The sequence below is a fragment of the Panulirus ornatus genome, chromosome 13, assembly GCF_036320965.1.
Source record: "Panulirus ornatus isolate Po-2019 chromosome 13, ASM3632096v1, whole genome shotgun sequence".
In the NCBI taxonomy this organism is placed as follows: Eukaryota; Metazoa; Arthropoda; class Malacostraca; order Decapoda; family Palinuridae; genus Panulirus; species Panulirus ornatus.
In genome coordinates, this window is record NC_092236.1 from 52,175,479 (window position 1) to 52,193,128 (window position 17,650).

At 37.1% G+C, this 17,650-nt stretch overlaps 1 protein-coding gene across 7 annotated transcripts in view; it reads right to left on the bottom strand.

Moving 5' to 3' along the window:
• Window positions 1-17,650, bottom strand: part of LOC139752883 (EEF1A lysine methyltransferase 2-like) — a 102,035-nt gene that overhangs the window by 78,906 nt on the left and 5,479 nt on the right. For 4 of the 7 annotated variants that reach the window (XR_011713609.1, XR_011713608.1, XM_071668900.1 and 1 more), the window contains exons 3-5: window positions 15,294-15,398; window positions 13,225-13,453; window positions 7,355-7,402 (exon numbers count right to left, since the gene is read on the bottom strand). Coding sequence is in view for 5 of the 7 variants with exons in the window: in XM_071668900.1 (XP_071525001.1) it covers window positions 7,355-7,402; window positions 13,225-13,453; window positions 15,294-15,398 (382 nt within the window). In the remaining 2 variants the exon portion in view is untranslated. Of the gene's footprint in view, window positions 1-786; window positions 7,403-13,224; window positions 13,454-15,293; window positions 15,399-17,650 lie in introns of those variants that run through there. The other 3 variants (XM_071668902.1, XM_071668903.1, XM_071668899.1) reach the window with 2 other exon arrangements.

Genomic DNA, 17,650 nt, shown 5'->3' on the forward strand with positions numbered 1-17,650 from the left:
TGTGTTATTACTAACATTTTTCTGTACACATTTCTTAAAATGAAAACAGCAAAAACTTAATAATCACTAAAGGACTGCAAAATGCTTGTGTGAGAACTACAAGAGGTTATCAAAAGCTTTGAGGAAGAAAAGATTATGTACCATAAGGAGCTTTAATCTGACTATCCTGATCCGTCATCCATAATTTTTTCTGTTCACTAAGCAAAAAATGAACTTTACTAGAGCGAAAGCAATATATCCAATCCAATATTATATAATAATAAGTTTCAGCAAATATTTAATCAAAAGAATTATTTAGCCAATATGTTTATATATCTACAAAACCTCTGGTCTCACCTTAAAAAAATTTTCATGCCTTCACGTAAAAAAATAAGATTTTAAGTTTCAACACAAGTTGCATATATTTTCTTAACACATAAAACATCATAACTCCTGGATTTTACTTTCATATAACATTTATCTCATACTTTCTCTTTAAGCTAGCAAAAAAAAAATTAAATTTAGTCTCAAATGTACCGAGTCTACTATGCTAACAATGTACATTCATAATTAACTTCCTCATTACTCTCTTAAAATCACCTAATGCACCATTTCTCATCTTGAAAATTGCACAGCTGCAGCCTGTACTCCACTGTATCACTGTCACACACAAATTTCACTTGCCTCTGCCACTTCCCTCATAATCCCTCACCAAAGGTGTGCAAAGAAATTTTATGCTTCTGACTTTTACAATAGAAATTTACCCTTATGACATACAGAAAAAAACTGAAGAATAAGAAATACAAGTTTTTAAACAAGGATTCAATTTAATGGCTAAACAATACAAATTCATTATAATTACCCTAACTTCTTACCTTTACAATTTATCTGTTGTAATCACATAATGATACAATCATGACAATAAACAATATTTTCATCGATCTCTGATCACTTACAAGGTATCGATTAATACCAATTGGTCAATCATGTGTCCTCAGCTTCTGCTGCAAGTACTTGGGTGAATACAAGCTTCCACGTTACCAAATCATTCCTTAATAATTCACTTGGCACATAAAGTTCAGCTGCCATGCAAGATTAAAGTCTGCATTCACATTTCTACCTTTACAAACAGACAAACTTAAAGACAGCCTCACCTGAAATGCCCTTAACTTTTAACAGCACTGTATGCACTCATCTCCTTTTAAAAGTTACCTAATCTCAAAATATCAATCATATTATCACAGACCTTGTACATCAACTTATAATCTGCTATATCCCTACTGTGGACGTATCATCTCAAGTTCTTATTTTTGCACCCATCTAACCATTCATTACATATCTTTCTAACATTTTCATTCTTTCATCAATGAATTCTCCAAATTCTACTATATTATGTAGTCTGTCATCCCTAAAGCTTTCACATTTGTTTACTTATTAGTACTCTGGAAATAAAAAACATTAATAAGCTAAAGAAGAAAAAGGAAAAGTATTGAAGACTGGCCTTTCAAAAGGACTGCCATTTTGAGACGATTCTTTTTTGACTAAAGATTGGACATACCATACTGACCCAAGTCACTCAATGGAGAGGAGACCTACATCAATATGTGACACCTGCAACTGCAGTATTACAACAGAAAATGCACTAACGAACTGCCATAGCTGTGACCCTCAGAGGCAGATATAATTTACACAAGAACAGTGGAAGAAATGATACAACTGGAAAAATTTTATCAATAATACCAATATAAAAAGTTTGATGAAATTTTTAAAAGGAATACCAAATATATGATTCTACATTTGGTTTTTTTTCATACTATTCGCCATTTCTCGCATTACCGAGGTAGCATTAAGAACAGAGGACTGAGCCTTTGAGGGAATATCCTCACTTGGCCCCCTTCTCTGTTCCTATGGCAGGCCTGTATCACTGGTAATACTGTTTTATCAAAGAAATTCTCACTTCAAAGGCATTCACATTTCTCTGCTCTTAGTTATACTGCAGCCTCAGGCTGCAGATGCCTTCAGAAAGAGGTTCTGGGTAGCCCTAAGACTCCTTCTTATAAAGAGGTGCTGATGTAATAACCTATAAATATATAAAGTTTTCTCTATCTCTTTCATGCTACAAAGTGCTGTATAGCCATTAAGTTCTTGCAAATTCCACAAATGTACCAATCAAAAGGTTTCACAGCTATGCATAAAGTGCGAGATAACTCTACGACAACAAGTAAAGCCTCTGTCACACTAAATTTCTTCTCATTCCTCTGACTTCTCTGTACCTGTGTAACTCCACCTCTGAATTTTTTACCTTCCCCACTGCCAGCTTCAGTGATATTCACTTAGAAATGACTAGGATCCCTGACTCCTAATTTTTCATCTTTATTAACAAGAGGGTCAAAACATTTCCATCATTCACTTTCAATATCATCCTCCTATGAACGATCTCAAACCAACCCACCATTCTGTTTAAATATTCATATTTAAATAAGATATCACCACAATATATCAAATAAGTTAGCTTCAACTCCATTTCCACCTTGGTTTAGCCATACCCAGCACTCATTAAGTAGTCAGAGAACAGGTTAGTTGTAGAAATACCTTAGATGAAGGTACTAGAGGAATGTCTGGGGACTGGATGCAGCGAAAGCATTCTGTGAATGAGGTGGTAAGCAGACTGTGGAAGCACTGATGAATCAACTTAAGTGTGTAAAGTGAGCATGAAAGTCAATGTTTCCCCATGACACACTAAGCAATGGTTGAAGATGCATGTTAATTACCTATCTGTACTGCATGGGGAAGGATCTTTACTCTTGTAAGGGCCAATCTCTTGAACATTCTCTACTGTCATACAGCTTCTTAAATTTATAACTACTGTCTTCATTAACCATGAATTTGTACCTGATCTATAACATTACATTGGCTGTAGTATAATGATGACTCATCTTCACTAACTGCTCATCACTTTTCCAAAAATTCAGCTTCCAACCTTAAATCATTATAACTAACATTCCTTACAACTTCAACCCACCAAGCTCTCAGTAACATAATAAACCACTGTGTATCACTTCGCTATAAATCCACAATACACATCAATATAATAAATACCAAAAGATGAAAAAATTAATGTTGAGGATCCCCCCTTGCTTCCCTCTACATTTATTCCTCAAAACAGATAAATCTGAAGCTAATGTCTCCAAAAACATAACTTCCCCTACTGGTATTTTCAATTCATTCTGGATCTGCATACAAGATACTAAACCCACCTAAAAAGTTACCATTATCCTAATTCAAACATTAAAACAGCCTCTTATACAAACCTATTTCCATCCTTTGAAACCATCCAGAATACTTGAAATATTCATCCTTCAAGAAATCGACCTATACACCCTTCTAGTACCCCTCAGAACAAAGTTCTGTCCCATGAAAATCCAATACCAACAACCTCTCTGCACCTTCTCATGAAAATTTCAGAAAAAGCTTTATTATCTAGCATGTAAATGACCCAATACACACACACATGTATACCATCGTACTGGATATCCATACAATTTTCTACCGTATGTTTTAGCCCACTTTCAATGCTTCTTTAACAGTCTTCCCTGCCAATCTTCAGCTGCTAAATAACATTACAGTGATTCATAATCATATATAGGCTTTGAATATCTTCAAAGTCCTTTTGTTATGGCATCCAACTCCAGCAAGGTACCAAGAGAAAGACCCTCTAGATAAGAAATGTAATGTAAATTGTACGAACAGTGCACCAGAAAGCTGTTATCAATGAAAGAATGCAGGAAGGTGAGAGGCATACTGAGTTAATGAGAAGATTAAACTGGTTCATTAACAATAAATGGTAGGAGTAATAGAGAGAAGTAGTAGGTAGGAACATTTAGGCAGGAGTATTAGGCAGAAGTAGTAGGAAGGAACATTAGGCAGGAGCATTAGGTAGGAGTCAGTAACTTAAAGGCTAAAAAGTGGCACTGGAGATTCATTAGTGATGGAGACTCTACTTGAGGGTGCTCCAGGTGGGAACAGGCATCAGAGATACAGATAGATAAAATAGCAAGAACTATGTCCATCAAGGTTCATTAGAAAGGGACTTTTTTAATTTTTTCCTGAGTCAGAATCATAAAAAGCAGTTGGACACCATACTGTATAAAAGATTCTAACAGAAATGTTCTTAAAATACACAAGCTTCAGTACCAATGGATTTATACAATTCATGTTTGTTTTTCCAACTTTCCCATCTTTAAATACTTTCTGTTAAAAACACATGAAGGCATAAGATAATTTAGAAAAATAATAAGTACTCAAAATTTTTGGAGTAAAATATCTATGGAAAACACTTTTGTAACTGTTTTGGACATAATAAATGCTTTAAAATAATGGTATGATGTACTTACCAGCACTGCCAAGGTCTGAGAGATGCTATAAAATAAAGCTTCTTCCTGAAGATGGTTTCATTCTAAAAAATTCCCTTAGCACAAAACTCACTGCTAAGCAAAGCATATGGTGCCATTCCCTATCAAATACCGACAAAGTTCTGATTAACACAACGCACAATAAGAGTAAAAGAGTGCTTGAAAATTTCTTATCCTCAAAAAAAGAAAAAAAAATTACCAAGCAGCTTCTTGAAAGAGGGCCCCTGAGGATCCACTCTTTTTCCACATCCATTTCAACCCATCCTTGCACTTCTTTCAACCTTCATCCTGCAGAGTCTATTCTTTCAAATGGAAACTACTTAGCCACATCAATATAAACATACCTTGACTATGCATCTGAAACATGAAAAGCTGGCTCACAGATGTCTGGAAGACTCAACACCTAAATCGTCCAATACTTTTTTTCATATCAGAGACATGAATTCAACGTAAAACCAAGTATTCATACTTGAGTTAACTACGACTTCACAAGAAACACTTCACCATTCTTAAGATTACACTTAACAAGAGTATGACATTTATGCAACTACTTTATGCTTGAGGTCACACTCAATATCAACACACTAAAAGCATGAACAAAAACCAGATTCAGATAACAAAATGAACCACTGAACAAACAAATATAAGCTATTAATGCATACCTTAGGTGAGCTTCCACAACTACATCTATCAATATATCATAATTTTTCCCAATTTTATGGGTTAAATCACATACAAACAGCTTTAAAGACTCCATATCTAAATATTTCAAATAATCCTAAATGAAGGACTTTTCATTATTGAAGGCAGTACTAAATTCAAAACCAAGTAAAAAAAAAAAAACTTCACCCAATACAAGACTACTTAATATGAAGGTTACTTATTTCCTGTCCTAGGAGTACTTTCGATCTTTATGGAACTCCCAGAACACTTAGGATGCCAGCCATGTCTAACAAGTGGGGCCACAGGTCATGAAGTGTTGTGATGTTCTAATTACTTATTTTGCACCACACAGGGTGGAAGTTTTACACTTGTGGGACCCCTTCTGAATATTCCCTATTGCTATTACTTTCACATATGCTGTCTGCATCAACCATGTTCTTAGTCATCTTATTCCATTCATCCATCACTCTCATATCATAAAAGTACTTATTTGCATCTTACAAAGTTTCTTGATTAATTTCATTTTATGTCCTCCAGTTGCTCTATCCCTGCATCTCTCATGGACCTGTTCAATATCTAGGTTATCAACCTGTTTTAAAACTTAAATTTTGAGATCAATTCAGTCCCCAGATTTTTCTCTTTCAAAATGGGTAAATTCAAAGCCTCAAGCATTTCCCTGTAACTCAGCTCTCAATTGCACCAACCTTCTCCATTAGCTCTCAGTGCTTCTTTAGATGTATTTGTACCTGGGGGTTGGTTGGTTAATCATGAAGTGGTTTGGGTGGAATGGGTCTGGTTCTTCTGCAAACAACTGAGTGCATGAAGGTGACAAACACGAATACAATCAAATTACAAACCATTCCAAACAATATGTTCAATCCAACTACATCAAAGATTAGACATAAAAAATGTAAAATACTAGACAAACAATTTTTCAATTATAATTTTCTGAGAAATGGGAGTTCATTTAGCCATGCTCCACTGCAAACATTACTGACTCTTCAATCAATATCAGTACAAGCTCCTATCATCCTGTAACCCACTCTGCTTTCTCTATTGCATACCACATCACACTTTATAACCAGATGCCCAACCTCAAACCAACATTGTCAGTTCTTCATCCTTAAAGTATTACTCTAGGATCAACTGGCAGCTGCTGTTGGATATCTAAGGATCATAAGTTTTAAAAAAAACCTGTAAAGTAGGGCTAAAACAACTCTTAATCTCCTATCCATCCAATCAAATCATTCAAATAAATTAGTTTTTTCTATATATTCACTTCCTCAACTACTCTTTCAAGCCTTCTCTAGAATGAATCCTTCTCATCTCCTCAGTCATTATCTGGTGGATTAGTAACTACTACAGGTATCATGTACTTGACTACAGTAAATACTACACTAGATCCGAAATATTTGTGATCAACCCTTCCTCAAGCAACTTATCAACATCAAAAATTCCAATTTACCATATATAACCTTCCACAACCTCTAAAATTCTGTTTCATATCTTTCTTCATGTTAATCAAATTAAATGCTCCACTGCCTAAAAACTTTGTCACAAATCCACACCACACCTATAGTCATTAAAAATGTTTAATGCTTTCTACTGCTTATGCTCATTTCAAGTTTTTCTCAAGAAATTCCACTTAGCTATATGAATTCATATAGTTTGCTAAATGCAGCTGCAGGCATAATATTTTGCATTCAGGATGATGCACCTTTAATGGAAATAATCATTTGCATTACCAAAGTCCCAAGACTCAAATATGATGTAAAAAATTCATGACACCCTGCCTTTATAATGAAGTATTCTATTACGCAACGTACATACAAAATGCATATTGTTACAATGCTATCCACTCTCCTTCACAACACAAGTAAGGTTAAAAATACTTTATATTCCTAACACCGTACACACTATAATATAATGATCCTAATGCAACACTTATCAGTCCTGAAAATTACATTACTGTTGAGGACTTTTTTCTCTGGCATTAAACTTTTCTGATGTAAATTCTTTACTACCGCAATGGTTCTCCATGCCCTAGTCCCTTGTTTCTATGATAGAAGCGTGCCATAGAAATTAACAGATGCACACAATCAGTTCTGAAATCTCTTTTATACATTACATAAGTATCTGTAAACCAAGACCTGCATGATTTATTGTACTAGTGACTTGACACAGGATAATATAATTCTAGTGCATTAAGACTCCTACTTATCTAACTAGTATACAAAGTAATAACAGTTACTTTAAAAGTTTTCTAAATACAATGCAACTTAATTGAGAACCAACCTTACCTCCAAACATGAATGTTGGAGTGGGGATGATATGTTCTTTAAAGAAATCTGTGGAAAACAAAGGAATATTAATAAGTGAGTGCTAAGTGAAAAGGAGATAAATTTTACAGAGACTGCAGCTGGATTTCCTACCAAAATCTTGTTATCAATATTACTATTATTACATATTCTCATACATATTTGCCACTGTCACAGAGCTGTTTATTTGTTTATGGATGGGATGGTAAGGGAGGTAAAAGGAAAGATCTTGGAGACTGGAGCAATTATGCAATCTGCTGGAGGTGGAAGTTGGGAAGTGGGCCTTGGAGATGAGTCAGATGCTGTCTGCTGATGACAGAATGCAGTTGGGGATTTGACAAAAAAGCTGCATAAGCTGGTGTCTGAGTTTGAGAGTGAGTGTGAAAGAAAGTTGTGAGTATATGGTAATAAAAACAAGTTTATTAAGTTTTGCAGCAAATAAAGATGAGTTATTTGGAATGAAAGTCTACATGTACCAAAACTTGGAGGAAGTGGAGTGTTTTTGATATATGGGAGTGGATACAGAAGCAAATGAACCCATGGAGCTGAAGTGAGACACAGGGTGGGTGAAGGGGCAAAGGTCATGGGCACAATAAGAATGTGTGGAAAGAGAGCTCACTGTCTCTATGGGTAAGGTAGGTATGTTTGATGATATAAAAGTCCCTCTGGTGTTGTCTGGATGTGAGGTGTGGGCCTTAGCTAAAAATGTAAAGATGAGGATGGAAGTGTTGGAAATTAAACATGTGAGAACAATATTTGGTGTGAGAAGGGTTGATCAAATAAGAAAATGACAGTAAGAAAGAGATGAGGTGGTGAAAGAAGTATATGTGAGGGAGCTGAAGATAGAAAGCAGAGATACTCTGAACAGGAGAGGATAAGTGAGAATACGATGACCAAGAAGGCATACACATCAGAAGTGAAGGGAACACATAAAAGGGGAAAACCAAGGAGGAGGTGGAAAGACATGAGTGATCAGGGTTTGAATATGCAAGAGGGTATGAGACATACAGAGGATGAGAGTGAACAGGAGTGATGTGGTAAACAGGGTTTGATATGCTGTCAGAGGGATGAACCAGGGAATGTGAATGCAGTGAATTATACATGACAGGTAGAGAGTGGATGTGAATGAAAGTGGTTAAAGTGGGGAAAAGGCAAAAATGTATAAAAGAAAGAAGTCTACTTCAGGTTCCATTCACTGCCATGTTTACTTCCTATCTACCTACAATTCTGATGCCTGTTCCCTCCATGAACTCCAAACATCACTTCCCTTTCTAGGAACCAGACTGTCACGGAAGGATTCATAATTTCTCTCATAGATTCTACCACATTTTGAGCAATTCATATACATAGGAAGAGAGGAAAGTTATTGGTTCTCAGTGAATGTTAGCTTGTGGCAGGGGTGCGTGATATCTCCATGGTTATTTAATTTGTTAATGGATGGGTTGTTAGGGAGGTGAATGCAAGAGTTTTGGAAAGAGGGGCAAGTCTGCAGTCTGTTGCAGATGAGAGAGCTTGGGAAGTGAGTCAATTGTTGTTCGCTGATGATACAGTGCTGGTGGCTGATTCAGGTGAGAAACTGCAGAAGCTGGTGACTGAGTTTGGTAAAGTGTGTGAAAGAAGAAGCTGAGAGTAAATGTGAATAAGAGCCAGGTTATTAGGTACAGTACGGTTGAGGGACGAGTCAATTGGGAGGTAAGTTTGAATGGAGAAAAACCGGAGGAAGTGAAGTGTTTTAGGTATCTGGGAGTCGATTTAGCAGCAGATGAAACCATGGAAGCGGAAGTGAATCATAGGGTGGGGGAGGGGGCGAAAGTTCTGGGAGAAGCATTGAAAAATGTGTGGAAGTCAAGAACGTTATCTTGGAAAGCAAAAATGGGCATGTTTGAAGGAATAGTGGTCCCAACAATGTTGTATGGTTGCGAGGCATGGGCTATGGATAGAGTTGTGCGCAGGAGGGTGGATGTGCTGGAAATGAGATGTTTGAGGACAATATGTGGTGTGAGGTGGTTTGATCGAGTAAGTAATAATAGGGTAAGAGAGATGTGTGGTAATAAAAAGAGTGTGGTTGAGAGAGCAGAAGAGGGTGTTTTGAAATGGTTTATTCACATGGAGAGAAAGAGTGAGGAAAGATTGACAAAGAGGATATATGTGTCAGAGGTGGAGGGAACAAGAAGTGGGAGACCAAATTGGAGGTGGAAAGATGGAGTGAAAAAGATTTTGAGTGATCGGGGCCTGAACATGCAGGAGGGTGAAAGGCGTGCAAGGAATAGAGAGAATTGGAACGATGTGGTATACCAGGGTCAACGTGCTGTCAATGGATTGAATCAGGGCATGTGAGCGTCTGGGGTAAACCATGGAAAGTTTTGTGGGGCCTGGATGTGGAAAGGGAGCTGTGGTTTCGGTGCATTATACATGACAGCTAGAGATTGAGTGTGAACGAATGTGGCCTTTGTTGTCTTTTCCTAGCGCTACCTTGCGCACATGCAGGGGGAGGGGGTTTTCATTTCATGTGTGGCAGGGAAGCGACAGAAATGAATAAGGGCAGACAGTATGAATTACGTACATGTGCATATATGTATATGTCTGTGTGTGTGTATATATATATGTATACGTTGAGATGTGTAGGTATACATATGTGCGTGTGTGGACGTGTATGTATATACATGTGCATGTGGGTGGGTTGAGCCATTCTTTCGTCTGTTTCCTTGCGCTACCTCGCTAACGTGGGAGACAGCGACAAAGCAAATACATACCTATACATACACAGACATATACATACATACACATGTACATATTCATACTTGCTGCCTTCATCCATTCCCGTTGCAACCCCTCCACACATGAAACAGAGGGGCGAGTATGCAGTCTGTAGAGGGTGAGGAAGCCTTGGAAGTGAGTATGCTGATGACACAGCACAGGTGGCAGATTGAAGTGAGAAACTGCAGAAGGTGGTGACTGAGTTTGGGACAGTGTGTGAAAAAGGAAGTTTAGAGTAAATGTGAATAAAAGCAAGGTTATTAGGTTTTGCAGGGTTGAGGGGCAGGTTAGTTGAATTGTAAGTTTGAGTGGAGAAATTCTGAAGACTGGAGTATATCAGATACCTGGGAATGGATATGGCAGCAAATGGAATCATTAAAGCTGAAGTGAGTCATAAGGTGGATGAGAGGGAGAAGGTACTGGGAGCACTGTGGGATGTGAGAAGTGAGAGAACAATATCTGGGAGGGGAGATGATTTTGTTTGATAGTATAGTAGTCCCAACACTGTTATAAGGATGTGAATCATGGGCTATAGATGAGAATGTGTACAAAAGGGGTGATATAATGGAAATTTGATGTTTGAGGACATGTGGTGTGAAGGTGGTTTGATTAAGTTATAAAATGGTAAGAGGTGTGGTAATCAAAAGTGTGGATGAGAAAGCTGAAGAGGGTGTACTGTAATTATTAGGACATACAGACAAAATTAGTGTGGAGATGTTGACAAAGAAGATATATATGTATGAAGTGGGTAGGAAAAAGAGCAGGGAGTACCAAACTGGAGATGAAAGGATAGAGTGTAAAATATTTTGAGTGGTTGAGGCCTGAACATGCAGAAGGGTGAAATGCATGCACAGAATAGAATGATTTGGAGTGATGTGGTATACAGCGGCAACATGCTGTCAGTGGACTGAACCTGGGCACATGAAGTAGCTGGGGTAAACCATGAAAAAGTCCCTGGGGCCTGGTTGTGGATGGGGGCTGTGGTCTCTGTGCATTACCCATGACAGCTTGAGAATGGATATGAGAGAATGAGGCCTTTTCTTGGTGTGTTCCTGGCACTACCTCACTAACTTTGGAAAAGTGAAGAAAAGAAAATGTTCACAGTACATCTATATCATTACTTTTCAGTGTAAATTTGATAAACTTAATATCAATAAGCTAACAATGATTCTATCATGTTAGCTAATACTGTATGTACTCCATCATTTTGATTGTTGAACTATGCAAGACACCCTCTGCATACCAGCTGGAAATGACCAGTTTTCCAGTCAATCTTCCTGGATATCAAGCTATTTCAGAAACTGGTGCATTGACAGTCTAGCTCTAAGACAGAACTTTTAACTGAATCATATATGATGAAATCATCAACCAAACAGTCAATCAAGACTAAGGCACTGTTGACAAGACCAATGTCCATCCAAACAATGTTCCTATAACTTGTCTAATCTAATTTGAAATGTATTGATTTATGCAACTGTAATAAACATTCCAAGGTATCTGAAGTAACAGAAACTGACAGAAAACAAGGAAAGTGATAATTTCACAAAACTATGAACAGTGTATTCTCAACTGTATTTTTCATTTAATGGCTATAATACATTCTTGACTGTTCACTAAATAGTCCCTAGAACATTTCTGTTGATGTATTTTGGTATATTTTTGAATTCATATATCTGTGTGATGGATTACTTTTCATCGAATTAATTGTGGAAGTATTCTTGTTTCTTGGATACTGAAGGTTGTATTGATCTGTACATATTTTAATATTCAATTTATAACCTTGTGAACTTAAGTACCACAAACTTTATTCACTATGTGATTTTAATCTAGAACTAAAACCATTCTTTCCAGATCTTCATAGTTTTCTCTGCATAGTACTTGCATATATTTATTTTCTGTAAAACAAACTGAAGTTTGTATCTTCTCTTGTTCTTTAGTTCTTAGTCCCAAAATGAATTTAGGGGCTTAAACAGTCTATTTCATCATAAGCACATAACTTCATGTGAGATTTGCATTACCTGTTGAATGACGGCTTGTGGAACTTTAACAGTATATTGGGCAGATCTAACAATTCTTAGAATTAACTCTGAAAAGAATTCCCATTGACAGTGGAAAGAAAATAAGATTTCTAGCTACATTTTTTCCCCTTGGCAAATGACCTATTAAAGAATGGTGCCATGATGCTACAACTGTTTACTAAAGTCTAAGTGCTTGCACAGATAATAGCTCATTATGAATTCACCAACCTAGGTTCAACCAAGTACAAGACAAAAAAAAATAGTTTCTAAACAATAACTTGTCTTTATAATGCGCTTTGTCTTTTGCAACCAATTCTCATCATATTAGGTCAGTTTATTTCTGTAATACTACTGCTTTATTTGTAAGGAAAAATAACAATTCAATATCAAACTTTGAGAAAAAAGGCACTCCTGTTTCAAATAGATTATTTGGAGGTAGACATTTATCTATCTCTGATGCCTGTTCCAACTGCAGCTCCCTCAAGGGGGGTGGCCACAGCAATAGAGTCTCCATAACTGGCAAATTTCAGGGCTGCTTCTCAGCCTTTAGTACCTAACCTTTAACAGGCCACTGGCAAAATGCAACTCTAGCACAGTGTTTACAGAGGCTCCTACCTAATGTTCCTAATGACTACTACCTAATGCTCCTAGCTACTACTTCTACCTAAAGTTTCTACCTAATGCTCCTACCCACTACTTTTACTAACTACTATCATTTTGCCAAAAGCCAGGGCTAGTGCACAGAGCTCACCACAGAAGAATCTAGAGCTACGAAGAATGAGCTGTGTGATTTAAGCACTGTCAAGAGTTATGTATGACAAGGAGAAATTGTCTGTTTGTCAAAAGAATGCCAGAAGTCCACATCTGGGTGAGGCAGAAAGAAAAGACAACTACCAAGGTCACAGAAGTGCAACTTGACAACTGGCTCAGTAAACAGTTGTCAATAACCCTCCTGATACCCAGGCGGGTATTACTGGTAATACGCATCCCTAGGTCAATGTTTGCCTACCAACTAAAGACATTTTCTATCAAATACACAAAACTAAGAAAATGAAAAATATAGTACTATTTACTTACAATCACTGAAATGTTCAATCAATTCATCACACGTCCAATTGCAAGATGTTATGACAAACAAGCCACTGTCTTTAGTAAGGTGAAATACACTCTTGATGTATGATAACCTCTTGCTCTGAGGGTCTTCTGGACAGAGAGAGATAGCATCATACGTTCCTTTGTCATGGCACACATCATATTTTCTGGTCCATGTGTTTCCTCCATCATCCCCAGTTACTAAGTCAACTTGCTTGATAAAAAAAAAGTATATCTTTAACAAAAGTGAAATTAATGTCACAAAATATATAAATAAATGATACTTATGTGTGGAAGTACCAGGATAGATTAAGTGTAGAATAGGAAAAGGTGAGGACAAATGATGTGCGGAGAGTGGGTGAGAAATGGGATGTATTTAAGGATGCAGTGATGGCATGTGCAAAAGATGCATATGGCATGAAAAAGGTGAGAGGTAGGCATATCAGAAAGGGTAGTGAGTGTTGGGATGACAAAGTAAAGTTGTTAGTGAAAGAGAAAAGAGAGGTGTTTGGATGATACTCACAAGGACGGAGTGCCAGGGGCGTACCTAGGGAAAATAGCGCCTATGGCAAGCACTGAAATTGCACCCCTGGCTTGATTAAAAATGTACATACAGTAGATGTATATAAAAATATATACAGTGTAATTATAAACTGTTGAAGAGTTATGCCAAACTTAAATCTATATAAACTTAAAAACTTAAAGACTAATTTGATCAAAATTGCAACATAGAAGCAGTAATGCAACTGACAGTACCAAAATACTACTATGGTCTAGCCAGTGGTGTAAGCACACAAGCAGCCAGGAAGGACTGATTCTTCCTTGTCTTTTCTTTTTCTGTTTCATAATTCTCTCTATATTTCAATTAGGGCTTGGCCTTGATGTGAATTTTTGTCCATGACTGGAACTTGGAATAAAAAAAAAATTCAGAAGAAAAGAAGTTTTGACATTTAAACAGGACACCCAGTTTTTAGAGGCAGTTTTAGCTATTCCTGTAATGTGAGGTTTTTAAGAAAGAGCATAAATTACAGTAATACCAAATAAGTTCATTGAGTCAACAGGTAGAATTACAGAGCCATCAAAGGATCAAAGGATAGACAAGAGTTGGGAGGAGTTTTCTATAAAGAGATGGGTAGAAACTGGGTCTTAGAGGCATTAAACTTAAGTAGATTTCATTTAACCCACTGAGATGCAGATCAAGTGACAGAAGGAAGAGCAGAACCGAAGGATGGGGATGAATGCAGCGTTGAGTAGTCAGCATAATGAGTGCATTTTGTGGAGGAGAGGAAATTGCTTGAGTCACACTGCTGTTGATGGAGAAAAGAGGGGAGGCTGATCCATCAACAACGACAGAGACAGATCAGCCAGAGAGGAAGCCAGATATGTACCAACATTATGATTCATTCTAATTATCTCTACTATGTCTGATGAGGGACAATTCAATAATATTTCTATCCATTACTGAGTCATTACATGTGATAACAATAACACTGCTCCACTCAGTTTCATGACCAAAGTCTTTGAGGGGGACAAGAGGTGCAAAAGATTACAGACCATACCTAAACTATATTCTTATTGTTTAATCCCGATATTAAGAACCTCACCAGTTTGACAAATTTAAAACTGGTCACACTATTTACTGGGGATACTGTATATGGAATATCAATCGAAGCATTACCATAAGAAGAGAGAGATCCATCAGGGGTCATCTACTCTCAGTAGCCAATTATGAAAATATGACTATTTCAGAACCAATTTTAGTACATGTTAAAAATTTCAGAACTTGATAAGAATGGAGTCTGAATTCATATTTTCACACAGGAGTCAGCTCAAACAGAAAAGTCAGCCATTTCTGCAAATAATGTTAGTGCTACCAAATCTAGACAAACTGTAAGCCCACTACAGAGTTACAAAATTTAATTTGATAAATAAGAGTAAATAAGCTAGCTCTAAGCATAATGAAATATAAGAACTCACTGAAAAGATCACATACCAAAATTTACAAGGCTCAAAACCAGATTCTTTTAGGTCTTGAAAATTATCAGCAAACTAACCTCATATTTGATGTCAACCTTCTTCTTTGTAGCAATTGCCTGTGCAAGTTCTATTGCCTTTTGAGAGTAATCAATCCCATAAAGATTAGTAAAGCCTTCTGCAGCCTGAAAAAATAAAGATACATAGAGCATCATTCTACACATAAAAATGAGGCATCTGACTGACTTAACACGACAAGCAGGGTATATTATCACATCTTTGACTATCTGGCCTCCAGCCATGATGTGATAGTCTCATCACATTCACAAGCTGATGTCCTTCTCAAGCAAATAATAAAATACCCATCAGAATTCCTGACATCATGACCACTCCCTAACACACTCCTCTTTATTACCCCAGAAGCTTCCAACTATTCATCCCCAATTTCTGCCCACTTTGGTTCTCTGATCACATTCTTAACCTAGTCACTTCCAACTTGGTATGTACAGCCCCATCCCCCTTTGCCAACTATAATGCTCTGTGAGGGTTCAACTGTTTCCCTTATGTAGCTTTTACACAGACTCACCAGCCATTGCCTCCGCAACTGCTTATCATATAAAGGAGGTCATCTTGGTTGAGATAGAGTCCTTTCTCCCTTCTTCAATTAATCCTTTATAACTGAATCAAAATCTGAAGCTCTCTCTCTGATGCCTGTCATATTAGGGACAAAGTTTAATGGGCTATGAAACTCTTCTTCTAGAATCTCACTCTGACTTCATTCCTGCTCAGAATCACTGTAGAGCTATTATTCATATGAACTATGTTAATTCAACTTCTACTGGTATATATTAGTATTTCACATTCAAAAGCACCACTAATGCAATTCAGCATTTCCTCATCTTTTCCTACCTGATTGATCTACAGCTAACTCTCCTACTGATAAAGCTGCTCCTTCTGGTAACTTATTAAAATCTAACTACTTAAGTCAATTCCACATTTAGTCCTCCGACATCTATTCCTACCAAACTTTTGCCCTCTCTTGCATTTTCCTCTTGCAAGGTCTTTCAATTATTCTTCCAGCTACAAGGGGTGAAAGAACATTATCCATATGACATATCTTCACATGTATTGAGGAAGAGTGCCTCTGAGTTAGCAACATTCCTTGTTTGCCCATTTCCTCAGCCTAAAACTTTTAACTTTCCCTTCTTCTCGGAAGCATTCCTTTGCAGTCTACCTCTAAGAAAGGAAATCATTCTAATCCTTCCAACTACAACCTAACAATATCACTTTTGCCATCTCCAAGTCTCTGAAATTCTCCTTCACTTTCACTTTCTTCAGCACTATGTCCCATTACCTCCAATCAGATCATTAGAGTTTTTGTAGAACAAGGTCTACTGGGAATCTCATTTTCATCTCTGGACCTCCTCTCTCAGATATTCAAGTTAATCTTTCCTCATCTCCATAGATTCTGAAAGGGTTTTTGCTTCTAAACTTTCTTAATCAGGCTTTCTGTTTATCTCTTTTCTCTGCTGTATAAGTTCCTTTCTGGTTGTTCCAATGAAGCAGTAGCTGTTGGCACAAAGTCTCCCTCTCATTCTGTCAACACTGATGTACCTCGGAGTTCTGTCTTGTAATCTACCCTCTTTCTTTTCCCTATTAATCATCTTTCATAAGCCTTTAATCCTACTTATTCTTATGCCAATACTTCCACTCTAGCACTTTAACTCACTTTCTCATCCCCTCTTCACTCAAATACTTGTTCTTTTTCTCAGAATGAACATATTTTCTCTCTCTTACTTCAGACCTGTGCAGCTTCTTAAAATGGGCACAGTTTCTGCCTGCATCTATTTCCAAGTCTTACTTGTTTCCCACAATTGAGTTTTAAAACAGTAAAATTCTTCATAATAACATATAAATGTCTGACATGACCATATCCTCAACTTTGTCTTAGAAAACCCAAAAAATTAATATCATAAAAAACTACTTCCCAAAAGTTAGTGTTGTATTGGGTGCTGCAATCGTTTTTCATTTGTGTATAGCAAATACTTAATATCTATGAGGCATTGTATTTGTCCCAGTATGAAGTACTGATCCAATAATTGGGATGGCTCTTCCTTCATCTCTTTTTCAAGTAAAGTGAAATCAAAGGCCTTTCACCTTATCAACTCTCCTGCTATCTGCTGTCCTCAGCCTTTTTGTCTGCCATGATTCTTCTGCCCTCTCTCTCTCTTCTACAGGCATTATTTCAGCCACAGCCCTCTTGAGCTGTCTGCATGACTCCAAGCCAAGAAGATCTGGGCCCACAGCAAGTGCCTGGATGCCATCTCCAATGGTCGCTGTGTGGAGGCTGACCATTCACTTCACAACAAAGTGAGAAATTCTCTTCTTTCTCCAGTATATCTCTCTTTCTAAAACCTTTACACCTTTAAGAGTCAGA